This window comes from Eschrichtius robustus, chromosome 20 (genome assembly GCF_028021215.1).
Source record: "Eschrichtius robustus isolate mEscRob2 chromosome 20, mEscRob2.pri, whole genome shotgun sequence".
NCBI lineage: Eukaryota > Metazoa > Chordata > Mammalia > Artiodactyla > Eschrichtiidae > Eschrichtius > Eschrichtius robustus.
The window spans coordinates 57,822,941-57,850,236 of NC_090843.1; the positions used below are offsets into that span (position 1 = coordinate 57,822,941).

A 27,296-nucleotide genomic window follows, 5' to 3' on the forward strand; every position below is an offset into this window, starting at 1 on the left:
TGCCCCCCAATAACAGGTGCACATTCCTGGGCGCCTCGTCACTTCCCCTGCGCTGGCTGTCCTGGCGGCTCACCCAAGCGGACTCACTGAGCGACGCGGGCGGGCTATGACACCAGGGGCGCTGCTGCTGCTGCTGCTGCTGCTGGGGGCGTTGGGGGCGCCGTTCGCCCCGGGTAAGTCTGGGCCTCAAAGGGGCAGTGACAGGGCCAGAGGTCGTGGCCAGGAACCAGGGCTTCACTCAGTTCTCTCCTCCTCCAGGCGCCCGCGGCTCGGAAGCGGAGGGCCGACTCCGTGAGAAACTTTTCTCGGGCTATGATAGCTCGGTGAGGCCGGCGCGGGAGGTGGGAGACCGCGTCGGGGTCAGCGTTGGTCTCAGCCTAGCGCAATTAATCAGCCTGGTGAGGGCGCACGCGGGGAGTTAAGGTCTGGCCCACTAGCCGGCTGGGGGGCGTGGCTTTAGGCAGGGCGGGACCCAGGGACCACTGGGGGCGGGGTCCGGGGCGAGGCCAGGCTGGGAGACTGACGGGCGGCTAGTAGAGATTGGGTCGAAATCGGACCAATGGACAAGCTGTGGGCGTGGCTGCTGGACGGGCCGGGATTGAGCCGGGCAGGATGATGAACGGGCCTGTGGGCGGGCCTCAGAGTGGAGCTGGGGCCGATGGACAGGCCGGAGAGCGGACCTGGAGGCGGGGTCACAGGCTGGGGCGGACCTTGGTGCGGGACAGGGTCAATAAACAACAGCGGGCAGAGAATCACTCCGGCCGGGGCCGGGACTGGGACTGGTAAATGAACTGGCGGGCTGTACGGCCAGCAGGAAGTTTACGAGATAGAGGCGGGGCTTAAACCAACGCAGCTTATAGGAGGTGGGGCTTGAACCCAAGAGGGTGCGACTCAGAAAAAGAGGGGAGTTTCCTGGGAGAGTTTACCCACCGAGCCCCTCATTTCTCTACACTGACATCATATCTACCCTTTAAACTTTTCCCTTCTAGAACGAGAAGGATGAGGAGATGAGCACAAAGGTCTACTTAGACCTGGTACGGACACCCCCGCAGGGTGGGAAAGGGCGGGCGTCCCGCTGCCTTTACAATTTTCTCGAATGTCCCGTCCCGCACAGTAAGATTTTTTTTTCTTTTTTTTGCATCACGACCTCAGAAAACACGTTTATAACTGAAACAGAAGCTTCAGGAAACAATACCTATCTTTACTATGGGAGCTGCATTCCATGCGTTTTTCATTCTAAATTTTTTTTTTTTTAACACTGGTTTGGGGCCACTCATTTGATTCCGGACCTATGAAAAGGGTCGTTAACTGCAGTTTGAAAACCACCGTTTTAGAGGCTAGCGTGCAACCCCCTCGTTTTTACAGAAAGAAGAAATTGGGGCCCAATGAGAGGGAAGGGGAAATTAGTTGATAGGGTCCCAAAGAGTGCAGGTGGAGTCTTAAACAGAGCCCCAGCCTCCAGAACCACAGACCATGCCTGCGCGGCTCTCCTCCCTTGCACTCCCTGCCCGGGCTTCCTTCGCACATCCCAAGACTCCTTCCAGCCTCCAGCCCCAGACGGCCCCTCAGCCTCTGCTTCCCTAGGAGTGGACTGACTACAGGCTGAGCTGGGACCCTGAGGAGCACGAGGGCATCGATTCACTCCGCATCACTGCCGAATCCGTGTGGCTACCAGACGTGGTGCTCCTAAACAAGTGAGGATGTTCCCAAAGTCTGGGAGGTGGGGCAGGGCCTCTGGAGGGGCGCGGCCTCCGGAGGGAGGGGCCTGATCCCAGATGAGAAGATTCTCTCCGTGCAGCAATGACGGAAATTTTGATGTTGCTCTGGACATCAACGTCGTGGTGTCCTCCGACGGCTCCGTGCGCTGGCAGCCCCCGGGCATCTATCGCAGCAGCTGCAGCATCCAGGTGTCCGGGCCCCACCTGGGAAGCTCAAGGCGCTCCTAGAAACCCTCACTCAGACATCCCTCCTCCATTATCCCCATGACCCTCACGTCTCCCTTACCCTTCTGATTTTCCGTTGAGTTTCATCTTCTCTGTCCACTTTCATTGACTTCCAGTCTTCCTCAGTGACCGCCCCCCTCCATTGTCCATGACCTCCCCACATAACCTTCTTATTCCTCTGTGACTCCACTTCTCTGTGATCTTCCCCTGGTGGTCCCCATCTCCCTAGTGCCCCATATCCTCTGACCCCTGTCTGCCCTGTGACCTCCCCAACTCCCCCAGCCCTGACCAGCTCTCTGGCAGCTCTAGTGACTCTCCACTCCATCCAGGTCACCTACTTCCCCTTTGACTGGCAGAACTGCACCATGGTGTTCAGTTCCTATAGCTATGACAGCTCAGAAGTCAGCCTGCAGACTGGCTTGGGTCCCGATGGGCAGGAGCGGCAGGAAGTGCACATTCATGAAGGCACCTTCATTGGTGAGTGGGCATGGCTCCCATGTCCATGGGCTTTATGATTTCCAGTTTCTAACAGGCTGATAAATATACTCCATCAGTGAGTCCCTGTGGGTTCAGCAAGATAGGTATAACTGTCTATATTTTGTGGTTATGGAAATTGAGACTTGCTCATTTATTAGAGATGGGCTGTCCAGCCCAGGGACCATAGCTAGCCCCTTATTACATCAGTCCCCCCTGCTCTAGGATGTGGCAGAGAAAGCCATATCTGGGAATTCCCTGGCGGTCCAGTGGTTAGGACTCCACACTTTCACTGCTGAGGGCCCGGGTTCAGTCCCTCGTTGGGGAACTAAGATCCCACAAGCAGCGCAGTGGCGCGGTGAGGCAAAAAAAAAAAAAAGAAAAGAAAGCCGTATCTGGCACCAACAAAAACAGGTTCCACATCTGTGTCACCTTCTCTTCTCCCCCCCCCCACCCCCCAAGAGAATGGTCAATGGGAGATTATTCACAAGCCTTCTCGGCTAATCCAGCCTCCAGTGGATCCTAGGGGAGAGGGGGAAAGACGGCGTGAGGAAGTCACCTTCTACCTCATCATTCGCCGGAAGCCTCTCTTTTACCTGGTCAACGTCATTGCCCCATGCATCCTCATCACTCTTCTGGCCATCTTCGTCTTCTACCTGCCACCAGATGCAGGTAAGAGGGGAAGGGGCCCGGCACTCCTTCTTACCAATAGCTCAGCTTCTTCCTCTTCCCCCATAATACAGGGAAGGTTTTCCTGCCAACTCAAGCCTTCATGAACTGTGCTTCAGCAATCTCACCCAGGTTTTCCTTTCAGGAAGAGCCTTTGCCTCTGCATCCAGATTTCCCCTCCAACCTCAAGCTCTACCTCCCCTCTGCTGCTCACTTCTCCGCACCCAGTAACTTCTGAACTCTTCCCTTCAGAATCCTAGGGTCTCATCCTTGAAACTGCCACTCCTCTGACCAACAAACTCCCAGGCTTAGCTAACGCTTCCTTTCCCTTTCCCCATTCCTGGCATCCTCCCTCCCCCACTTGTCAAATGCCTACTAGTCCCTTAACCTCCTATCTCCCTTGGAAATAACAGCCAACATTTCTCTGGGAGACAGCACAATATGCTAACAGAGTAACCTTGGGCAAATTCCTTAATCTCTTAGTGTCCTAATCTGGAAATAGGACAGTCGTTGTCCCTCCCACATAGGACTATTTTGAGGATTAACTGAGTTAATAGAACTATGCCTGGTACTCTGTAAGCTTTGTGTTAAGTGTAGGTATAGTCTTTTCTAATTTTGAGCACTTGCTATAAGATAATACAAATAATGTATTACATATATTAACTCAGTTCTAATCTTCACAACTCTGTGAGGTAAGTACTGAATTGTCTTCCCATTTCACAGAGGGTAAGTGAGTTTAAGTCATTCACCTGACATTACACAGAGAGAGGCAGCGTTGCTGTTCCAACCCTGGTTAGTACTAGTCTGATTCAGAGACTGATATCCTAAACTCTCGTATTCAAAACATGCTTTCCTGGGAGTTCCCTGGTGGCCTAGTGGTTAGGATTCCGGGCTTTCACTGCTGTGGCCTGAAAAACAAAACAAAACAAACAAAAGACACGCTTTCCTTCTCTCTGTAATCAAGCCCTCTCTCAGTCTAGCGAAGGAGAGTGATGCAGCTCTAGAACACACTTCCACGTGTAACTTCTCCTTCTTCCTGGAGCAAGGCAAATCTTGGAACCCAACATTACAGGACTAAAGTAGAACAGACCATAAAAGTTATTTATTTCAATACCTTCCGTGAAGTTTGCAGTGCCTGTTGTATGCCACAGTAATAACCAGCCACCTGGCATATTCTTATATACTTGGTTTCATTTTTAGATCCTTCGATTTGCTATATAGCTCCTGCTACAGGGGTTGGTCCATTCATTCATGCAACAATATTTGTTGAACATCTGTAACATGCAAGGCACTGGGAATACATCAGTGAATAAAACAGACAAAAATCCCTGGTCTCATGGAGTTTATATTCTAGTGGGGGAGACAGTCAGTCTAAATAAACCCATTGGATAGTATATTATTATTTTTTAAATTAATTAATTAATTAATTAATTAATTTAGGCTGCGTTGGGTCTTCGTTGCTGCGCGGGGGCTTTCTCTAGTTGTGGTGAACAGGGGCTACTCTTCGTTGCAGTGCACGGGCTTCCCACTGCAGTGGCTCCTCTTGTTGTGGAACACGGGATCTAGGCGCACGGTCTTCAGTAGTTGTGGCACACGGGCTCAGTAGTTGTGGCTCGCGGGCTCTAGAGCGCAGGCTCAGTAGTTGTGGCGCACGGGCTTAGTTGCTCCGCGGTATGTGGGATCTTCCCGGACCAGGGCTCGAACCCGTGTCCCCTGCATTGGCAGGCGGATTCCTAACCACTGTGCCACCAGGGAAGTCCTAGATAGTATATTAGGAGAGGTCAATTCCTAAGAAGGAAAATGAAGTAGGAAAAGGGTTTGGGGAGGATGAGAATGGGGGTAGGGGTTGCAATTTATTTATTTATTTAGACAATTTTATTGAAATATAGTTGATTTACAATGTTGTGTTTCATTTCTGCTGTACAGCAAAGTGACTCAGTTATAGATATATATATTCTTTTTCATATTCTTTTCCGCTATGATTTATCACAGGGGTTGCAATTTAAAAATAGGATGGTCAGTGAATGCCTCACTAAAAAGGGAATGTTTGATCAATATTTGAACAAAGACTTGAAGGAAGTGAGAGAATGACCCTGGTAGATATCTGGGGGAAGAAATTACCAGGAGGAGTTAACAGTGAATGCAAAGGCTCTGAGGTGGCGTGTGCCTTGCATATCCAAGAAATAGCCAATGTAACTGAATGAAGTAAGCAAGAGAGAAAACAGTAGGAGATGTAGTCAGAGAGCTAATGGGAAGGCCTTGTAGACCTCAGTAAGGACTCTTATGCTAAAGGCGATGGGAAGCCACTGGAGTGATATGATCTGATTTACATTTTAACGGGATCAATCTGGCTGCTCTGTTGAGAACAGTCAGCAGGGGGGCAAAGGATGAAGCAAAGAGGAGGCCTTTATAATAACTCAGATCTGAGGTAATGGTGGCTTGTACCAGGATGGTAGTGGCAGATGTGATAAGTCATCAGTTTCAGGATATCTTTTGAAGGTAGAGCCAATAGGGTTTGGTATGGATTGGATATGGGATGAGAGAGAGGAGAGCTGAGAATGACTCAAAGGGATTTGGCCTGAGCCACAGGAAAGATCGAGTTGTCGTTTATGAACTGGGGAAGACTATGTGGGGAGTCGGTGGTGAGGGAATTAAGTTTTGGACATGTGAAGTTCGAGATGTCTATTGGACACCCAAATGGAGAGGTTAAGTAGGCAGGTGGATACAAGTGTGGAATTTAGGGGAATCAGTCCAGGTTGGAGGTATAAATGTAGGAGTTATTTGCATGCAGTTGGCCCTTCCAAAAGCCTGTCCTTGAGTGAGCTGGAAACACGGTCACTGATTATGCCAGGGAGATTGCTTTCTGGCAAAGCCTAATCCTTCCGCCTTCCCCTCTGTCCCCCAAGGAGAGAAGATGGGGCTCTCGATCTTTGCCCTGCTGACCCTTACTGTGTTCCTGCTGCTGCTGGCAGACAAAGTGCCTGAGACCTCCCTGTCTGTCCCCATCATTATCAAATACCTCATGTTTACCATGGTCCTCGTCACCTTCTCAGTCATCCTTAGCGTCGTAGTCCTCAACCTGCACCATCGCTCACCCTACACCCACCAAATGCCCCTTTGGGTCCGTCAGGTAAGAAGATCTCCTCTCCAACCTGTGTTAACTCTCAATCCTAGTATTTGGCTTTTTGTCCCGGTATCGCTCCTCCCTCCCACCAACTTCAACCTTCCCTTTCACAGACCTGAGGGAGAACTACAACTCCTGGTAGAGTGTCAAAGTGCCAAGGTCTTTGGGTGTTGAAATGTTGCCCAATTAATTTTATCCTCCCATCATTAACATTGCGTAGATCCCAGACTCCCTTCATGAATACTGCCCATCGTGGGTCCCAAGGAAGCATTCTCAGGGTTAGGTACTATCAGGGTGGAAGCCCTCAGAACTTTTCTTTCCAGTCAGGATGCCCCCTAACCCACTTAAGAACTCTTGGGCTGTGTAGTTGCATTTCATCTGTGGGATGCATGCACGCATGCGCAAGAATGGGCACGTGCCGTGGGGGTGGTTGGCGGCTTCCCTTCTGGTCTGAAAGCATAAGAGCCCCCTCCAACACGCCTCTTCTTCTACTCTGCAGATCTTTATCCACAAACTCCCTCTGTATCTGGGTCTGAAGAGACCCAAGCCTGAGAGAGACCAGATACCGGAGCCACCTCCTATACCTCTCAGGGATTCTCCAGGAAGTGGCTGGGGTCGGGGAACAGATGAATATTTCATCCGCAAGCCACCAAATGATTTTCTCTTCCCCAAACCCAACAGGTAGTATCTACTCCCCATCGCCCACGTAGAAGGGAGAGGGAGAACTACAGTTCCCAGAAGACTGTGCGCAGGCAGGCGTCCTAAGCTCCCGGAGGATGTCGTGGTTGAGCATCATGGGAGTTGCAGTATCCCTTCTGTTGCCCACTTTGCGGGGAGGTGGGGACTAAAGCGTACGGGAATAGGAGGAATTGCGGAAGGCTAGAGAGGTCGCCGCTGTCAGAGGGAACCTGAAGGGCTCTCTCACGTTTTGAAACCTGGACGGGCGTTGGAGGAGGGAGTTGGGGTGGGGCCTAGAGCACCCGCGCAGGCCGTCTTTGCGCCCCGGTCGTGGCCAAACAGACTCGCCTCTTTCAGGTTCCAGCCTGAACTGTCTGCCCCAGACCTGCGGCGATTTATCGATGGTCCAAACCGGGCTGTGGGCCTGCCTCCCGAGCTACGGGAGGTCGTTTCCTCAATCAGCTACATCGCTCAACAGCTGCAGGAACAGGAGGACCACGACGCGGTAAGTCCGAAGAGGGTGGGCCAAGGCAAGGCCTGGCTGGCCTTGGCTCCACCCGCAAACTTAGGCTCCGCCCCCAGCACTCGATTTTATTTCTGATTGGAAGTTTGCCTCACTTGGTCCCGCCCCCTGGTTTCCGACTTGTTCTTTACTGACATCCGTCGCCCGCAGTTTCGCTCTCTGCTATTCTGCGGGCCCGCCCTTGTCTCAAAGCCGTGGCAGGAGGACCTGGGTGCGGCACAGGGCCTTGGGGCCGCCTTCCCTGGGGGTCTGGAGCTCAGGAACAGTTTCCTCTTCCTACCCTCAGCTGAAGGAGGACTGGCAGTTTGTGGCCATGGTGGTGGACCGCCTCTTCCTGTGGACCTTCATCATCTTCACGAGCGTCGGGACCCTCGTCATCTTTCTGGACGCCACGTACCACTTGCCCCCTCCCGACCCCTTTCCTTGAGGACGAGAGGGCCGAGACCGAGGTCCTCGGCCAGTTGAATTGAGAGTTAGTTTGGTAGTACTCTCAAGCCCTGTCCCTTTCTGCATCTTAACTCCTTCACTAGGAGTCCAATCCTCTCATCATTTCGTTTCTAGGGAGGAAGCCCAAGTGGGACTGGGCAGATGGGGGCCTTGGGCCCACCTGAAATGCACTATCCGCTTATTTACTCTTTGGCTTCTTGAAGAAACTCCATTGGATATTCACACCTAGGTTGGCAATGAATGGAACAAAGAACAAGCGCTAGCTTGCAAGCCTTCTGAGGGCAGGAACTATGTCTGTTCACTGTAATAGCCCCAGCACCTAGCACAGATCCTAACCTATATAGCCGCTACCTCTGGTTGAATGAATAGGGAAATTTTTTTCTGTAAGGAAATACACTAATATCGCTTATATTTGCATGTTGGGGACTAGTGGTCGTTTTTTCTTTGTTTTTACCTTTCTGTAGTTTATTGTATTTTGTAGTATGTATTATCATTAGGATAAAAAAAGTTATTTCTGAAAGGATGCATTTGTAATGAGGATAAAAAAGCACACTGTAAAAACCTCAGGTTCCAGCTTTGGTGCTCAAACTTTGGACAAGCTACTAAACTGCTCTGTGCCTCAGTTTCCCCATCTGTAAAATGAAGCTAATAATAGTATCTGCTCCCTAGTCTGAGGATCATATGAGAAGATGAGAACAAAAGCATTATGCAGTATACATCAGAGGTTACAAACTGGTGTGTTTTGTTTGGCCCATGTTGTTGGCCAGCAGAATTTAAAATTTGAATTGGTTTGCTACTTTTAAAATGTGGGTATTTCACAGAGAAATTTGGATTTCTGGCTTCTCTTGAAACTTTTTAAGAACTACAGTAGCACCAGGTCTGATTCCCCTGTTGGCAGCAACCTGCTAGAGCTGATTAGTGGCTGCCCACTCTGGTCAAGGTATTTGTACCAGAATTCCTCAAAGGACCCACCCACCTGACCACTCATTTTACTTCCCCATCCCTGCATAACACTAGATAAAATACAGAGGAGGGTAGGAGGGACAGGGAGTTGAAGCCCGTGGGAGGCCAGGAGTGGAACAAGAAAGGGTGTTGGTGTCTCTTATGGCTTCACACATTTTGTGCCTCAGTTTCCTTTCAGTTTGGAGAAAAGGCTTCATCTGGGAGATGAAGATCTTGTGCCCAGCATGCTGTGTTAATGTTTCTGCCTGGAGGTCAGAGTAAAGTCAGCTTGAGCCTAGTGGCTGCAGCAATTACAATGAAGTACCTAGGGTCAACAGGCTCTCACACCTACTCAATCGCTGGAAGTTGTTGTCCTAAGAGGGAGAATAGGGCTACAACTTGTAGGGATCCCTGTGGGACAAGGTTAGCATGTCCCTGTCCAGCCAGACCCACCAGCCACGCCAATAATTGCACCTGGCATCCCACCGTGGAGCACAGTTCGTTTGTCTTGTTGGTTTATTGGCCTAGAGAGTTGGACACACACACAAATGCGGAGATAAATATTGGTCAGTTTCTCTAAATCTGGGTCCTCACTACGTATAGAGCTAGAGTCTGTAGAATTCTAAATCTTGCGTGCTGTGGCACAGAACCAGTGGCCTTTCCACTCCACTGTCACCCTTCTTCCCAGGGAACATGGGGAAAGAGGGCACAAACTGACAAGACTTGATAATTTTCAAAAGACAAAATTGCAAAATCCCGAATTTCCAACATGTGAAATTCACAATATTCAAGTTCCCCAACTCAGATACATGTATTTTAATCGCCATTTCACCACAATCTCCTTTGTTGCCCAGAACCACCAAATTCTGGAAACTATTTTCCTAAATCATATTTTCAAAAAAATAAACGTCTACAGTCTCAGTTCTCCCAAAATGTCCATGGTTTTAGAATTTTGACCTGTTCTGAAATTCAAATTCCCTGGTCCATCCTCAACCCCTTCCATCTCTGTGCCTTTTTGCCTCAGAGGAGTGCAGGTTAAGGATATAGGGGGACTGTTAACGCATCTGCCCCCTGCCTCCAAGGCCTTCCTCAGTCTCTCTTATGGTTCCGCTGTGTATATATATATATATATATATTTTTTATATATATAATTTGTGTGTAGATATATATGTATTCTTTATTATGTACTTTTTTTCGCAGTTTTTCTAAAGTGCCAGAAACAAGATTTGTGGGAATATTTTTAGTGATTTTTTTTTTTTTTTTTTTTTGCATTTTTCCCCGTTTTAAACTTTTCTCCCTCTTAAAAATTGGAACTCGGTATGGTACATTCAGTAGGAAACTCTTCACTCGGACTGTGGCCAAGACCAAGAAAAGTGCAAAGAGACAGAGGAGGAGTGAAGGAGCGACACTCCTCCGTGGTTAACATTCAGGGAGCCTGTCGAAAACCTCCCCTTTCCTTATGCTGGGAGGGCGAGAAGAGGCAGGAGGATGCTCCTGTCCCTCCCCCCAAACCCCCTCCCTCCAAAAGCCATGATCTTGCCCTTTCAGCATCAGTTGAGAGGGCAGCCATCTTGGCCCAAAAAAACAGTAGCTGAGAAAAAGGCTGCCATTTTGATGACAACTTTTCCCCTTTTTAAACTGCACTCCTCTAATTCCCATTTTTCAAATTTGCTCCCCCAAACTGGCTCTCCCCTCGTGAGCTGTTCTTTTTTTTGGGGGGGGGGGAGGTGGGTGGATGGAAAATGTTCATCCAATCACAGAGTGGGGAGGCCCAGTTATCAAAGAGAATTAGGAGCAAACATTTCTTCAACTCCCCCACTGGAAGGAAACATAGGGACCCCTGACCAGGGTTAACTAGTGCAAATTAGGGATTAGGGACTTATAAGGTCCCTGTACCCCATCCCTAGGCTGGGATCTTTGGGTGTGGGGAACTGAGTCAAAGATGGGGTGTAAGGTGCTATTTTGCAGGGAAAGTTGGTGGGGATACCCCAAAGCCCACCAAGGGAGTAGGATGGTTCCCCAAAAACCATCTGGAGTGATTGGTGAGGGAAGTGATACTGGGGGAAAAAGGGGGTTAAGGTAGGGATGGGAGGTCATGTGCAAATCTTGGGCTTACCCACCCATCCAACCCCCATCCATTTTTCTGGCTATTTGGTCTAGTCTGGGAGAAACCATCGGGGAAAAAAAAGGGAGAAAGTAGATTCCCTTCCCCATCCCATATAGAGCTCCTCCCTCCTGGCCCCCAAATCTGGTTTAGCCCAGAAGAGGCCATATGTAGAGGCAGGAAGAGGTGCAATCTACCCACCTCTTTTGCCTTGGAAGAGTCTGGGGCTCACTAGATTTGAGGGTCAAAGTAGGGCTGAAATTGGTGCTGCCCTGGGCTGGGAAAGTACTCAGCCGTGGAACAGATAGGTAGCCCTCCCCCCAGCACCTCCTTGACCTGGATGGGAGAGGCCATCTCCAGAGTCTAGGAGTATAAGGAGGAATATGGAAGATCCAAAGGCGTGGAAGCCAAGGAAGGGATGGCATCTTAATGTGAAGGAAACGGGCACAGAAACCCACCCTCGGGAAGAATGGAATCGAAAGCCACACTCCCAGGTGGGTAAGTGTCAGGTATCACAATGGTCTGGTCCAGGCCCTGGGCCACAAAGGATGGAATGTGCTGGGAAGCATCTGGGCAAGGGCTTAGAGAAAGCTTCAGAACGAGGGGGGAACATTAGGTGAGAGAGATGGTTTCCCCCTAGGTTTACGAATCAGGGGGGCAGGTTAGACATTCAGAGCTGGTGGGGGCTATGAGTAGAGATTCATTTAAGTATATTGCTCAGTTGCCCCAAGGGCTGGAGAAGGGATGGGAGCTGGCCCTGCCCCTCACGGAGGCCATTCCCTGGAGGAGAACTGAGAGGGGAACCACCAAAGATCCCTTCCCAGGTGGTGGGAAAACTACAATCTCACACAAAGCAGCCTGACCCCTGAGCTCCAGAGGCCCCCAAGTCCCTGCACAAGAGTGTGGAGGGGCTCCCAAGGGGCAGGGAGGCCAGGGAGCTGGTAGTGGCGGGGGTTCAGGGAGGGTGGCATCTGGTGAAAGGGGGAATCTGGGCCCAGAGCTCACCCCACATCTCCCTTCTGGGTTCTTTCAACCCCTGCCCTTTCCCCTTCTCCCTTAGGGGGGACTGGTGGAGGGAGAGTTGGGGGCGGTGGAGTTGGGGGGGTAGGGGGTGCTGCTTGAGGATTGACTGCGTAGCCAAAGACCCCTGGTAGGAAGGGAAGGGCCCCCCCACCCTTCTCATCAGGTAGGACCATGTTAAGAGCAACTGGGAGAGCGGCCAAGTTGCTGAAGTTGTAAGGGTAGGCGGCAAGAAGCTGGGGCCCATAGACGAGTGGGTAGGGCTCAGGGTAGAAGGTGACTTTGGCAGCCCCCATCCCCTCCATCCGGTCCCCCCGCCCAGCCCCCACTGGCCCCTCACTCCCAGCTTTTCCCCTGCCACTGCCAGATTCCCGGCCGCTCCCGATCAGAGCCAGTGGAAATTCCTGCACAGGTGGGTATGCATAGGTACCCCCTCCTGCCACCACTGAGGGCTCCTCCCCCCCTGAGATGACAGGGTCCTGGAGCGAGGCAGTTTTGGAAGCTTCCTCAGCAGCAGCGCTCCCGCCACCCGCCTCCCCGCTGGATGAGGAGACTTGCATCTCTTGGGGAGCCTCCTCCTTGACGTCCCCGGCTCGGGTGCCAGCGCAGCCCTTGGAGTAGGCAATGACAGGCGTGGGGGTACCCCCGGGCCGCTCGGCAGCATGCCTCTGCCCGTGGCGGCTCAGGGCGGCTGCCGTCTTGCACACCTTGGCGCAGTGAGGGCAGGCGAAGCGGGTGGAAGGCTTCCGTCCAGCCCGGGAGTTGTGGGAGCCCCCGCCGTGGGCCTCCTGGTGCTTGCGCAGCTTCCTCAGGGTGGCAAACGTCTGGGCACAGTCTCCGCAGCGGTGCCTCCGCTCGCCACGGGCACGCCCTGTGGGGCCCTCGGCCGCCGGGGTCTCCTCCCAGCTCCTCCGTTCCAGCTTCTGTCTCCAGCGAGGCGGCCGGCGGCCTCTGGGCATCCCGCCGCCCCCGCTGCTCCCCGGGCCTGCGGCTCCAGCCTTGCGCTTGGGCTTGTACGAGTAGTAGGGCCTCCAGAGCTGGTCCTCCCCGCCAGCCTTCGATTCCTCCTCCTCCTCGTCTTCCTCCTCCTCCTCCTCCTCCTCCTCCTCTTCTTCCTCCTCCTCCTCCTCGCTCTCCTCCATCTCCTCTCCGCTCAGCTCCCCAGGACGCAGGTCAGTTTCTGAGATGCGGCGCTTGACAATAGCCTCCTCGCCGATTCGTACAGTGATCTGACACAGTGGAGGTGGAGCCTGCAGCTGAGAGGGACCCCCGCCCCCGCCAAGCCCACCAGCTGGCTTGGCCGTGTAGGTCAGAGTCCTTGTGGCCCGTGGGTTCCGGCCCTTGGCCTCCTCCGTGGCTGTGGCTGGGCTGCCGGCTGGGGCTGGGCTGGCTGGGGCGGCTGCAGGCACGGGGGGAGGAGGTGGGTACTCACGTTTTTTGGGGGGCCGTGGCGGAGCAGTGTAAGTGATGACTGAGGCGGCTTGGGCCCCCCCTGTGCTGGCCGGCCCACTCCCTGCTCCACCACTGCTGCTACCCCCATGTACAATGACAGAGGGAGCTGGGTGGGCAAAAGTGATGACAGACGGTGGGGGGCCAGGCTCTGGGGCAGGTGGGGGTCCGGGTGGTGGGCTGGCCGGCATTGCCGCAGGGGCCGGAGTGTTGAGGCTCGGAGAAAGGGGGGCCTCGGGGGCTCCCTGGCTGTAGGTCTTGTAGGGCCGCTTGGCCGCCCGCATGGGGAGCAGGCGGTACAGCTTGAGGGTATTGAGCTTGGGCTTATAGCCTCCATTGGGCGTCTTCTCACTGGCTAGGAGGCCCGGGCTAATGCCATGGAAGGCTCGCTGGTGGGTCTTCAGGTTATAGTAGGTGACAAAGGTCTCCCAGCAGAAGATGCACTGGTACCTGGGCCAGGACGGCATGGAACAGGGCAGGGACAGAGCCAGTTGAGTCAGGGGCCCTGAAGCTAGGGCCTCAGCTTCCCACGTCCTCTCCTGCCTCCACTCAGACCTTGAACTGCCCCAGCCATTTGCTCACCCTCCTTTCAGGCTGCTTGTCTCACCCTGCCAGCCTCAGAGAGGACACCAGTCCCAGTACAGTGCCCCCCACTGGCTGTGAGATGCCAGGCCTCAGCTGTTCCGTCTGTGAACTGGGAATAATCACACACCTTGCCTAACTCCCAAAGCCTTCTTCTGAAGCTCACATGACAGAATGGGGAAATGTCTTATGAACAGGGGTACATTACAACCGTTGGTGGACATGCCTGAGCTCCCCATAGTCCTGTCCCATGAGGCAACTTTCTCTTCCTCGGTCTTTTCCACATCACCAAGCCAGGACATGACACCTGGAGGTGCTAATAAACATCAGCGGAAGGAAACGGGGCTGAAGGGAGGCAGAAGGGTGAGTGATGGAGAGCAGGTGAGCAGGGGCTAGTGGGTGAGCAGGCGTCTCAGGATGACTTTCTAGGCCCCACGCTCTGCCCATTCTCTCCCTTGTCCCTGTGATCCCTGAGTGGACAAGGTCCCATGTGACCCCTCCACCCCCACCCCAACCGGTCCCTGGCCATGCAGGCCACTCACCTGCGCTCCCCGGTGTGCCACACCTCGTGCTTGGTACGGTACTCAGCCAGGGCGAACACCTTCTCACAGTAGCGGCAGGGGTACTTCCTCCGCCACGAGTGTACATTGCTGTGCCGCTTCAGGCTGGACAGGGTCACGTAGGAACGCTCACAGGCCGCGCACACGTACAGCACGTGGCCGCCCACCACCTTCACCACGTGCTCGGGACCACCTCGGAAGCCCACTGGTGGGGGCAGGGCTGAGGCGTCCACTCCTGAAGGGCCACTGGGGCCAGAGCCCCCGGCTCCCAGCCCTGCAGACCCCCGAGTGCTGGCCCCCCTACGACACTGTGCCTCATGGGTCTGCAGCCGCTTGGGATGGATGAAGCTTTTCCCACATCGGGGGCAGGGGAGGGGCCGCCGGGGCAGGGGGGGCTGTGAGTCAGGGGCCTGGGCCTCAGCCCTGTCACCCTCCCACTCCCCGGCTGGCCTATGCCCAGGCCCGAAGTTGTCTTCTTCAGGCTGCGAGGTGGCCATGGGGGCTGGGGCAGGAGGTACCCAGGCATCACCTCCCTCCCCCAGGCCCTGCAGGCGGGAGATGCCCAGACGCCGCCCCAGAGCACCGATCTCTGCCACGGCTGCCCCGTCCCCTCCACCACCAGGTAGTGCCAGCCGGGCACTGTAGATGAAATTAAGGACATCAGAGAAGGCAGCTGCTGGGACCCCTGGCAGCTCCAGGACCCGGGGTGGGGATGAAGCGGGAGGTGAGGGTGGAGGGGGAGAGGAGGAGGAAGAGGAGGAGGAGGAAGAGGAGGAGGAGGAGGAGGAGGAGGAAGAGGAGGAGGAGGAAGAAGCTGTGGTGGAGGCAGGGTTGGGGGCAGAGCCCCCAGTAATTGGTGGGAGGGGCAGTGGGGCTGAAGCGAGCAGGGCCTCTCTGAAGAAGGGACTAGAAGCAGCCAGGACGCTGCGGTGAGCAGGGAACTTGGTGTCTCCGGCTATGAGGGTGACGTCACAGAAGAGGCCACGGAGCCGCTGCTCATTGAGCTGGCGCAGGACGGCGGGGGCATGGGACGGGTCTGTCACCTCTGCTGGGGGGGGCATGGCGCCAGCCTAGATGGAGGAGAAGAGGCCAGGGGAGGATCTCAGAGGCTGGGCAGAGGGCAGGGGCCTCTAAAATCAGAGGTGAGCTGGGAGGGGATTGGAGGCTGTTGGCCAGAGACTGGTGGAAGGCTGACTGACTTCTGGTCACAGAAGTGAGGGGTTAACCTTAGCCACCCCACGCCCGGCCAGCATCCAACGCCCGCATGTCAAACATCGGGGGCTGGAAGAGGCCAGGAATACCTCAGGTCTTGATGAAGGTCAGGGGTCAAGATTTCCAAGTCACAGACTAGCGAGGTAAGCAGTGGACACCTCTCCCCCACTGGGAGGGGGAGGAAGGCCCCACAGCCGCTGCTGACCATTTCTCAGGACTCCCCGGCCTGGACAACACGGCTGCTTTGCTGGCCTGCTGCCTCAGGCCCAGTCTCCCTCGGGGCAGACCTCTCGCACCACCTCACCTGAGAGCACAGCCAACATGGAGCAGAGCGGGGGTGGCTCAGCGAGTCCCTTCTGCCGGGCCTCTTCCCTCTGTGGGGAAACAGAAACCGCGTCCTCAGGAAGGGAACCGGGCGGGAGGGGACCGGGGAGGAGGGGGGTGGCGCAGCGTGCAGGGCCAACGAGGCCCGGGCTGCTCTGCAGACCCTGACCCTCCTGGGAGCCCGACAGGTTATTTGCTGAGCTGCCGCCAGTTGGACCTAGGAGCTCACACAAATTATTGCAAAGCCTTGTGCTGCTGGTCCCCAGAAGTACAGGAACAAGATAATTTGCATATTCCCAATTTGCCTCAAAACAATCCAGGAGCATAGTTCAATCCCGTAGGTCCAGGGAAGCCCGCTGGATCACTCTCAAGTCCCTTTGGCCCAATCTTCCGGGGCTCAAAGGAAATCAAAGATTTGCATGTTGTCTTTCACTATAATAGTCTCATTTACATATCAAAATAGATTTGTTTGAGCTTTTTCATTGGACCAAGCTGCTAGATATTCAAATTAGCAGAGAACCTCTTCACATTAAATCTCAGAGGGGGTTTCTGGCCTAGGTGCCAGGTGACCACTGAAGACCACGAACTCTTGCACACGCGCCAGCTTGCTCCAATCTCTGAAGGGCACTAAAAGGCCACCAGACCGGAAGTGAGGAAGCTTGGGTCCCATTCCTTATTCTGAGAGCTGGTGGCTTTGGGACTTTGGCTTAAAAAGGGGGGTGGGGAACGCAACCCCTATCTCACTCTTGCTGGGAGGCTCATCAAAAAGGAATAGCAGGCAGCCCAAATGTGAGCTGTGGTGGTCACTGCCCAGAAAGCACCTCACAGCCTCGGCTTTGGGGGCTAATTTTTCAGTTGAAGATCTCAATTCCAGAGCCATAGAGTAACTTAGCCAAAGACACAGAGCTGGCCATAACAGGTGGGGCCCGTTCACAGACCCAGGCCTCTTGACCTGAGAGCAGAGCTCTCAGCCCCTCTCATCCACCCTCCATGAAGCCTGGGAGCCCTCCCCTTGCACACGCCCTGCCCTGGGTCACACATGACCTCCGAGGTGTCCTGCGTCAGGAGTTCCTCATACAATTCCCATCCCCCGGAAAACGCTCTCTTCCCATTTATTACTCATACTATCTGGACTAAGATGCCTTCCCTCCACAGCCCATTTCATGTTCCCAAAAGACTGCTCTGAGTCCTGTCCTGGAGGAGGAGGAGGGTGGTAAACTGGGGTGATATGCAAAAGTTCTAACAGCCCCGACTGCCAGGCACACACCTAGGTCAAGTGCTTCCCCATCAGTTGCTGGATTGCAGGTGGGTCAGGAATCCAGGGGAAGGGGCCCCGTTCGCGGTCTGGTGTTCAGTTCTGTAAAATGGGGAAAGAGAGCAAGGCCTCTCACTCCCTTCTGTGACAGCCACCAGCTGACAGGGACCCCCAAGAGTCGATGCTTTACTTGTATTACCTCATTTGTTCCTCATCACTACCCTAAAAGGTAGCAGTTAGCTTCTTGACTTTAAAGTGACAGGCTGAGGCTCGGAGATGCTAGGTAGCTGCCCAAGGATATATGACCAGTTAGTAGCAGGGCTGGGATCTGATCCCAGGAAGTTTGGCTCAAAAGCCTGCGTTCTTGATTATATCACATCAGGATGAAGGACACGTTTACAGCTGTGATACTGTGATATAACAAGAAATAAAGTTGACCCTTGAACAACACAGGTTTGAACTGCACAGGTCCACTTACACGTGGATTTTTTTCAATGGTAAATATGACAGTACTACACGATCCGAGGTTGGCTGAATCCGAGGATGCGGAACCTTGGATACGGAGGCCCGATTGTAAGGCTATACTTGGATTTTCCACTGCGTGGAGGGTCTGCGCCCCTAACCCGCACACTGTTCAAGAGTCAACTGTAATATATTTGGTCTTTGTCCCCATTGCTGACACAGAGCTCCTAAAACTCTTGTAATTTCCCAAGTGATAGGGGTGCTAGGGGCATCTTATTCTAACAGTTGGTCTTTGAGCCCAGTTCTTGCCATCAAGCTCCTAAACTCCTTGGAATTTCCTGGGTGATAGGAGTGTCTCTTGTTCTAATGAGGCAACTCTTGGTGGGATCCCGGATGGGGGCTGGTCACCAGAAAGACCAAGCCATGATTAGAAGTTTGGAACTTTCAGCCCCAGTCCCCCACTGCCTCTGCGGAGAGAAGAGGAACTGGAGACTCAGTTCATAATCGATCATGCCTATGTGATGAGGCCTCCATAAAAGTCCCTGAACTATGGGGTTCAGAGAGCTTCTGGTTGCTAAACACATCCTCATGGCAAGAGGGTAGTGCGCCCCAACTTTGTGGAGACAGAAGCTCCTGTACTCAGGACCCTTCCAGACCTCGCCCTCCGTACCTCTTCATTTGGCTAGTATCATATCCTTTGTTATATAATAAACCAATAAATGTAAGTATTTCCCTCAGTTCTATAAGCCATCCTAGCAAATTATCAAGTCTGAGGACGGGGTCGTGAGAAAGCCCGATGTCTTGATGGTCAGTCAGAAGTACAGGCGGTCTGAGGAATTCCCTGGTGGTCCAGTGGTTAGGACTCTGTGCTGCCACTGCAGGGGTCACGGGTTCAAACCCTGGTCAGGGAACTAAGATCCCACAGGCCGCACGGCACGGCCAAAAAAATAAATAAAATAAAATAAAAATAAAAGCTCTTTAAAAAAAAAAAAACTACAGGAGGTCTGGGCTTGCAAACTGGTATCTGAAGTAGGGGCAGTCTTGTGGGACTGAGCCCTTAACCTCTGGGATCTGATGCTATCTCCAGGCAGACAGTATCGGAGTTGAACTGAATTGTAGGACACCCAGCTAGTGTCAGAGAACTGGTCAGTGTGGGGAAAAAAATGCACACATTTCACGTCAGAAGTGTCATGAGTTGAGTGTATAGGAAAACAGTTATGTTTTTCTTCCAACAGCACCCACTAGGGCCGCCACCAGACCATCTAGGATCTTTGCGAAAATTAGAGGAAGGGGAAAAAAATAGAGGAAAGGCCTCTTCCTCCATAAAGTAGCAGCCCTGCACAGCAAAGCTTGATTCCGGCCCCCACTCACCCCCTTGGCCAGGCCTGCCCACCTGCACAGCCATATGGGCTTGGTGCCTACTGAGGCATGGCTGTGTGCTGACTGCCAAGATATTTGGACAAGGCCTGTCAAACCTTTTTAGAACCACAGAGGTCCAAGGCTGGCCTGGTCCTTGGAGATCATCTAGAACCATCATCATCATGGTACTTGCAGCTGCCATTGATGAGAAAAATATTATGTGCCAAATCTAGTGCTAAGCATTTTATCTGCATCATCTCAACACTCAAAAGGACCACAGTGAGGCAGGGGCTAGTGTCAACCCCATTGTACAGATGAGGAAACTGAGGCTTTAAATACTCTAGACACCTCACTTGCAGGTAGAGAGAACGTAGTGATAGGGTGACTTGCCCCTGGTCTCACTGCTAACCAAGCTGGGTTTGGACCCTGCTCTCCTGAGTTCAACTGCCCCACCAGTGGCCACTGCCCTGCAAGGGTTTATGGGAGGTGGAGAAGACACTAGTTATGGGACCCTGGGCAAGTTACTTAACCTCTTTGTATGTCAGTTTCCTTGTCGATGAGGTGGGGATAATGAGAAGCGCCCACTACATAGGGTTGTAAAGAATAAACGAGCTGATGACTGGCAGTACGTAGAAGAGTGCCTGCCATGCAGCAAATGCTCAGGAAGTGCTAGCTTTTATTATCATCTTGGAACTCAGTCCCGGAAAATGGTGGGGGGAAGTGGTGAAGAAAAAGGGGCAGAAATCAGGCTTCAGGGTAGGTTTGATGGCTCTGTGGTTTTTAGTTTGTTTTTACCATTTCTCTACTCTTAACTGGCTGTGTGATCTTAGAGGTGTGACTGAGGTGCAGATCTGAGGGCTGCCACCAGATACACTCCACCTCTTGCTGTTCCCTCTGCCTGGAATGTTCTTTCCTCAGGTAGCCTCATGCCTTGCTGCCCCACCTCCTTTAAGCCTGGACTCAAAAGTCACCTTCCCCCAAGGCCCTCCCTGGCCGCCCCATACCTCCCCAAACTCCCTATCCCTCTCCCCTACTTTATTTTCCTCCTTGGCATTTAGTAAGACATACTGTTCATTCGTCGCCAGACTGCAAGCTCCAGGGGAGGAGAGATTTCTGTCTGCTTTGTTCACTGCTACCTCCAGTGCTTAGAACAGTGCCTGATACATAGTGGGAGATCAAAAACATTTTGGGTAAATGAATGAACCTGCTTTCTTAAAGTCGTCCTGGAGTGTGTCCACCTTCAGGAAGGACGCCATCCTCAGTCCTGGACTGACTTGGCCAGGAGCTGGGGGTGGCGAGCGTAACTTGACCACTTCCAGGGTGCTCACGCTTTGCCTGATTTACCTCCAGGGCTTTACATGCGTTGCCTCATTTAATGGTTTCCTCAGCCACCCAAAGTTGGCATTTATATTATCCCAATTTTACAGATGAGGAAACTGAGGCTCACAGAGGGATTTACCTTGCTCAAGGTCACACAGCTTGTGAGCAGCAGAGTCAAAATTCAAATCCAGGCCTGTGTGAACCCAGATGCAGGGTCCTTCCCTCTGCCACACCGCCGGGGCCAGCGGGCTGCCGAAATCACCATGCAAGGTCTCACGTGCTAAATGGTAACTGGGTCACGTCTGACTCCACCCTTTCCCTCACTCTCCACATCCAGCAGCCACTGAGTCTGGTCAAATCTGCGACCCAGTTTTTTTTGTTTTTTGTTTTCTTTTTTGGCCATGCTGTGCGGCTTAGGGGATTTTACTTTCCCGACCAGGGATCAAACCCGGGCCCTCAGCAGTGAGAGCGCAGAGTCCTAACCACTGGACTGCCAGGGAATTCCCTGCAGCCCAGCTTGGGAATGGCTCTGGAAACCTTCCCTCTAACCTGCCTCTGGCCCCCAAACTAGCTCAGGGCCTTGTTAACACTCTCATGGTCCAAGGCCATGGCCTCCCAGCTAGTCCCCTGCTTCTGGTCTTAGCTTCTACCATCCAGCCTTCCTCTCACTGAGGATCAACGGCCCCGAAGCAGCTCAGGTGGCATCACTCCTGGGCTCAGAAACCTTCTCGGGCCTCCACTCCAGAATAAAGCTCAAATTCCTCAGCCGAGCATTCGAGTCTAATTCCCATCTTCCTCTCTATTCTTGCGTTGCATGAGTCTCCCCTTAAGCACACGCTGTGCTCTCCATCCTCAGCTGTCCCACACCTCCATGCCCTCGCCCATGCTGGTTCTCCTGCTAGAAATACAACCTTCCCCCAGCCTCTTCCCCAAATCCCTCCAAAATGTTAAGATCTACCTCAAATGCCATCTCCCTCTTGGCTCTCCCTGACCCTCAGGACAAGAACAATCTCTCCTTCGCCCGGTTCATCGTTTTGTGCTCCTGTGGCCAGTATCCAGGATGCTAGGTTCTCCCTCCCAGGCTGAGACTCCCTGAGTCACTGTCTAAACACACCAGTCTTCTGAAATGGATTGGTGCAGGTGTTAAGTTCTGCAGAAATTGGGCAGAAGTGTGTGTGTGTTTGGCGGGGGTGGTGCACAGAGAGGCCCACAAAAAGCTTCAAAAGGGCACTAGAGGACACATATAAAGAGCACATGATCTGGAATCAGACTGGCTGGGTTCAAATCCAGCTTTACTTCTTACTAGCTAAGTGGCTTTGGGCAAATTACTTCTCTGGGCCGCGGCTGGCTCATTTGAAAAAGGGAGGTAATTAGATCTCCTACTTCCATGAGGCGTTGGGAGGACTAAATGAGTGACCATACGTAAAAGCACTGAGGACAGTGCCTGGTCACAGTGTTAAATAAGTGTTTACTGTTGTTATTAATCAAGCCCCAGGAAGGGGCTCAGTGCTGGCAGAGGGCTGACAGTGGCTGGCACAGGCATAGTCCCCAGACTGTAGCTACTTTCCAGGTACATTTTCCATGTGCTACCTACCTACAGCCCTGTTGGAAGACGGACAGGGCAGGTGATTAGCCCCATTTTAAAGATGAGGAACTGAGGCTCACTTAGGGAAGGTGCCAGCGAGGAAGTGGTAGGGCCCGAATTCCTCAGTTCTAGTCTAGGCCTCCTTGCCCTCCACCAGGCCGTGGTGCACCTGTTGTGCGGGCCTGACATAGCAGCCAGCGTGCCCCCGTGCAGGGGGGCCTGGCCGTAGTGTCCTCCCTGCCCCAATGCACACGCACCCTCCCCGCCAGGCCAGGCGCAGACCACAGCGGTATGTACACTTGGAACACACACACACACACACACACACACACACATCTACAGAAGGGCCTGGGCCCCAAAGGTGAGGAAAACCTGTTCTGAGGAATCTGCCTAGCGAGCAAATTCCATTCCCAGACCCTTCCACAGTCGCAGGAGGGGCCCAGTGTGCGTCACAGAAGAGACAGAAAAGCAGAGATCCCTGCAAGGGGGGCAGAGAGAGGGTTGAAGCAGGAGGAGGAGACTGAAAACTTCATGTTTCTTTTTTCCATTTCAGTGACAAGAGTCACACCCGGCCTTTACATAAACATGGCCAAGGAGCCGCTCCGTCCAAGTTGAGTTTCCTCGCAGCCGCCAGGCCTCTCCACCCGGTGACCCTGACGCGCTGGGCGGGCCGGCGAGGGGCTAGCACCAGACCCTGCACAGACAAGCTGGGCTGCCCGACAACACCCAGGCCTCCCGCTGGCTGCCCTTGCTCTGCCCCATATTTATCTGCCCGCCTTCTTCATAACATATCCCCACAGCAGCCCCACACGGCCACTCCAACACGCAGAGGCAGGCACGCACACACAGCTCGCGGCTGATCTCTGGAGGCCGAGGCCCACACGGCCCTGGTCACGCCATCGCCCTCCCCACAAGTGTTTTCTGACGAGCTCGCTTCCCAGCCCAACAGCACAGATGGGCTCCCACAAACGACGTCACAAAAGAATCCCGTAGGGAATGTCGCAAACACACAACCTTCCCCTCGCTCGGCTGCCCCCGATCCCATAAACACAACCTGCATGTTCCACCCAGGGCCCCTCACACTGGTGCCAGCCACCCCACGGGTACCTGAGACACACCCTGGGGCTTCTCACTTCCTGCAGGACCCGCGGGACCTGAGTTCTAGACATGCACCACCCTGCGCCCTCCCTCCCCCGTGCCACCTGATCGTCACATGGACCCAAGAACCCATCCAGCGGGCCATCCTCTCCGAGACTGGACCACACCTCAGCAGGGCCGCATGAACGGGACGGGACCCGACACCTTCCCACTCAGACTCAAGGGTACACAACTGCCCCCTCCAGCTGGGCACACAACACCCTGCACTCCGGCGCCCTCCACAGCACTTACCCCTCGCCAGCTACGCAGAAAACAACAGTTCCCAAATAGTTCATATGTGCAGCGCCAGACACATATGTGCAGGAAAACACATGCCGCTGTAAAACATAAAACCCCACACCTAACAAACTCCGCAGGTACTGTGCCCGGCTTCAAATGCGGAACTGTCAACCAAAGCCACAGGGCCGCATCTTGTAATTCTGTCCCACAACACTGGACCCCCTCCATCTGGCTTTCTGTCCCCATGGCCCGGGAGGGCCCTGCAGGACCCCTGGCTGCCACACCAGCCAACAGTGGTGACCAGGAGAGGTTTACCTTGCCCCACAACACAGCAGGAGACACACAAGCTCCAGGACTCACAGCCACAACCCTGCCCCGACGGCGCGGCGGCTCCGGGTCGCCTGCTCGTCCTGCGCACCCCGCACACCCCAACTCTGGGGAGCTCGGCGGCCCACCCCTCCCCCCCCACGCCTGGCTCCTACGCCATCGCCCTCCCAGCGGCTTGCAGCGCCGGCCCGGGCTCACACCCGCCCCGCCCCACCCCAACGTGCCCCACGGGGGGAGGGGGACACTGGGCTGCAGAATTAACCCTTCAAGCCGGGAATGAGCGAGGCCCTTTCCACGGCCCCAGGCGATCGCGCCCCCCCGGCCGCCGCTGGGTCGGACGCCGTACCCGGGCCCCCTTAGTCGCCCCCCCCAGCGCCGTGCGCGCCTGGAGGCGGGGCCAGATTCAGCCCCCGACCCCTGAGCCCCCAGGTCAACCCCAAGGGGGAGCGGTCGCGGCGCGGGGCGCGGCCCGGGCCCCCCGCGGCACCGGGCAGCGGGGAGGGGGCCCGGCTGTTGGCTCCGGTCCGCCCTGGCCCTGCCCGGTTCGCCCTGGGGCCCACCTGACTGCGATGGCGCCGCGTCCGCCAGGCCCGGCTCATCACCGTGGCCGCCCCCGGCCGCTCCGGTTTCGCCCGCCTCCAGCTCCGGCTCCGGCTCCGGCCCCGGCCCCCCCAGCGCCCGGCCCCGGCCCGGCCCCGCCGCCGCCGCCGCCGCCGCCGCCGCCGCCGCCGCCGCCGCCGCCGCTGACATCATCGGCTCCCCCCGCCCCGGTCCTACCCCCACCCCCACCCCCGGAAACAGTACCCCCCCAGCGCCGCCGCCGCCGCCGAGAGGAGACTGGCGCAGCGCAGCCGGCACAGACACCAGGCTCCGGGATCGGGCTCGGGGCGAGCGCGCCCGACGGCCTGCGCCCGGACCGACCCCGGGAAGGGAACGGCGCCACGCAGGGCGGCCGGACGGGTGGGCACCGAGCTAGGCTCGGGCCTGGCTGCAGCAGCAGCGGTGCGGGGCCGCACGACCACCCACTCCCTGGGAAGGGGTTATCCCCCCCCTCCGCCCACTGCACGCCCTTCACTCAGTGGTGCACACCGCCCAGAGCACGCACACCCTCTCCGCAGACACACAACGTGGCAGGCTCACAATCAGGCCCAATGGGACCCGCAGACCCAGGCTCAACACACTCAAAGGGGCAGCCCTGGAGAAACACACACACACACACACACACACACACACACACACACACACACACTCTCCCTCTCCAGAAATGCACAGGGACCCCCCCCCCGCGCCCCCCCCCCCCAGGCCGTGAGCTGGGAACGCCCCAGCCCTTCAGAACAGGTACACGTAAATGGCTACCAGCACAGATGAACACGCAGCTTGCTATTTTGTTCCCACCGGCAGAAATATCCACATCTATATACTCTGCGTAAATGCAGAGGACTTGGTGTGGACCTCCTGGGACAGCACCAACACCACCAGGTGGAAGCACACAGAGGAGAAACACATTCCTGAAACTCCAGAGGGACAGTCCCAGAGACTCCTCCCAGGTGTTCAAAAATTCAAAACTCAGGAGAAAGAGGAGCTGGCCCTCAGAGGTCCTTTCCATAAAACCTTTCTGAAATCGGGCAAGACATAAATAAACAAATTAACTAAAAACCGAAGATGTCTCATCACAGAGGTAGTTGAAAAGAGGAAAAAAAGAATCAGACAGACTTTGGAGTCACAAAAATGTAAAGCAAGCAGAGTTGGAAACAATGAGAAAATAGGCCCACCCCCACCTCAGGGAGGTTCCAAGGAAGAACTCCACCAGCCCTCCAACCAGCTCACAATGGCTGGAGCTCTGAAGGGCCCAGGGCCCCTGAGCCAGGAGGAGAGGAGGAAGTCCAAGGAAAGATGGTGAGTGTGGGGCGCAGGAGAGCACAGCCCCCTTCCCTGTAGCTCCTGGCTGCTCCCTTCCCCCTCCTTCTCTAAAACTTCCCAGCTTTCCTAGACACCCACAAGCGAAATTCATAATGGTGTTCCCAGATGTCCCTGGAACCTGTGACATCACACAGACACACAGCATCTGAGGTCGCCTCCCCTTCCTCAAACCAACAGAGCATCCCTGGGTCCTCTTCTTCTCCTCCCGGGAACAACTTACCCAGAGAAACACGATGCTCCAGGACCGCTCACTCCCTGCTTCCTGCTTTAGAGGCTCCAGGCCCACACTGTACCACCTCATCCATCTTTCAGGCCCTTTCTAGCTCCCAAGAGTTCCTCGGCAAGACAGCCTGCCCTTCTACTGCCCTACAGGGTCCCAGAACCCAGCCTGGCATTCGCCCTACCCCAGGTCCCCAGGACTATGGCTGCCCTAATGCCCGAGCTCCTTTCTCCCTAACAGGCTGGCTGTCACCCCTACTTCAACCTGCCCGACTTCACCCAGCCATCACCGCCCTCCACTCCGTCCAGCCTCCCCTCGCACCAGCGCTGCCGGCCCTCTGATGTCACCAAGGGCCTGCTCGTGGCCCTGCTGGGTGGGGGCCTGCCCGCTGGCTTCGTGGGCCCCTTCTCCCGTATGGCTTACCAGGCTTCCCACTTACCCTCGCTGGAGCTGCTCATCTGTCGATGCCTCTTCCACCTCCCTATTGCCCTGCTGCTTAAACTGCGTGGTGACCCCCTCTTGGGACCTCCCGATGTCCGGGGCCGGGCCTGCCTCCACGCCCTGCTCAACGTCCTCAGCATTGGATGCGCCTACAGCGCGGTTCAGGTGGTGCCCGCTGGCAACGCTGCCACCGTCCGCAAAGGTTCTTCCACCGTCTGCTCTGCTCTCCTCGCTCTCTGCCTCGAGAGCCAGCGTCTCAGCGGCTATGACTGGTGTGGCTTGTTGGGCAGCACCCTGGGACTCATCATCATTGTGGGACCTGGACTAGGGACACTGCAGGAGGGGACCACAGGCCTCTACACTGCCCTGGGCTATGTGCTCGCTTTCCTGGGTGGCCTGGCACTGTCGCTGGGCCTCCTGGTGTACCGTTCCCTGGACTTCCCCTCCTGCCTACTGACAGTGGCCTTCCTGTTTGGCTTGGTGGGGCTGGTGGGCTCCGTGCCAGGCCTCTTTCTGCTGCAGACCCCCGTGTTGCCCAACGATCCTCTGAGTTGGAGCTGTGTGGGGGCAGTGGGGATCCTCGCCCTGGTCTCCTTTGTGTGTGTGAGTTATGCGGTCACCAAGGCCCACCCTGCCCTGGTGTGCGCTGTCCTGCACTCTGAGGTGGTGGTGGCTCTGATGCTGCAGTACTATGTGCTCTATGAGACCGTGGCACCTTCTGACGTCATGGGGGCAGGGGTCGTGTTGGGCAGCATTGCCATCATCACCGCCCAGAACCTCAGCTGTGAGAGGGAAGGGCAGGTGGAGGAGTGAGATCGAACTTGAGAGCCTGGGGGTGGGGGGGCGGGACTGGGTAAATAGAAGGAAAAACTGGAATACAAACATAAGAGAACAAGTGACTGGAAAAGAACTGGTGTGGGAGAGTGACACCCCTTGGAGTCAAGGGTGAATTGGGGACTTGGTGGAGAGGGACTGCCTA

The 27,296-nt window shown here is 55.0% G+C and overlaps 3 protein-coding genes and 1 non-coding gene across 8 annotated transcripts; 3 read left to right on the forward strand and 1 right to left on the reverse strand.

The window, feature by feature from the left end:
- Positions 1-60: 60 nt before the first annotated feature.
- CHRNB1 (cholinergic receptor nicotinic beta 1 subunit) lies at positions 61-9,733 on the forward strand. Its single transcript, XM_068530562.1, has 11 exons — positions 61-173; positions 259-398; positions 990-1,034; positions 1,585-1,694; positions 1,799-1,907; positions 2,273-2,420; positions 2,880-3,089; positions 5,993-6,216; positions 6,710-6,891; positions 7,246-7,393; positions 7,698-9,733. Exons 1-11 carry the CDS (start codon positions 107-109, stop codon positions 7,836-7,838), a joined length of 1,524 nt encoding a protein of 507 aa, XP_068386663.1. The 5' UTR covers positions 61-106; the 3' UTR covers positions 7,839-9,733.
- ZBTB4 (zinc finger and BTB domain containing 4) lies at positions 9,299-24,417 on the reverse strand. Of its 5 annotated transcripts, none has more exons than XM_068530558.1 (5): positions 24,297-24,417; positions 17,319-17,408; positions 16,032-16,101; positions 14,498-15,585; positions 9,299-13,823 (listed from the first exon to the last, which is right to left on the reverse strand). In XM_068530558.1, exons 4-5 carry the CDS (start codon positions 15,574-15,576, stop codon positions 11,906-11,908), a joined length of 2,997 nt encoding a protein of 998 aa, XP_068386659.1. In that variant the 5' UTR covers positions 15,577-15,585; positions 16,032-16,101; positions 17,319-17,408; positions 24,297-24,417; the 3' UTR covers positions 9,299-11,905. The 5 variants fall into 5 exon arrangements, with proteins under 5 accessions (XP_068386659.1, XP_068386660.1, XP_068386658.1 ...); XM_068530559.1 differs by lacking the exon at positions 24,297-24,417 and adding an exon at positions 20,196-22,291; XM_068530557.1 differs by lacking the exon at positions 17,319-17,408.
- On the forward strand, positions 18,607-18,679 carry TRNAG-GCC (transfer RNA glycine (anticodon GCC)). The gene has a single exon. It is a non-coding gene; the product is annotated as a tRNA-Gly (tRNA).
- SLC35G6 (solute carrier family 35 member G6) lies at positions 24,306-27,130 on the forward strand. Its single transcript, XM_068531784.1, has 3 exons — positions 24,306-24,696; positions 25,559-25,632; positions 26,117-27,130. Exons 1-3 carry the CDS (start codon positions 24,306-24,308, stop codon positions 27,128-27,130), a joined length of 1,479 nt encoding a protein of 492 aa, XP_068387885.1.
- The last annotated feature ends 166 nt before the right edge of the window (positions 27,131-27,296 follow it).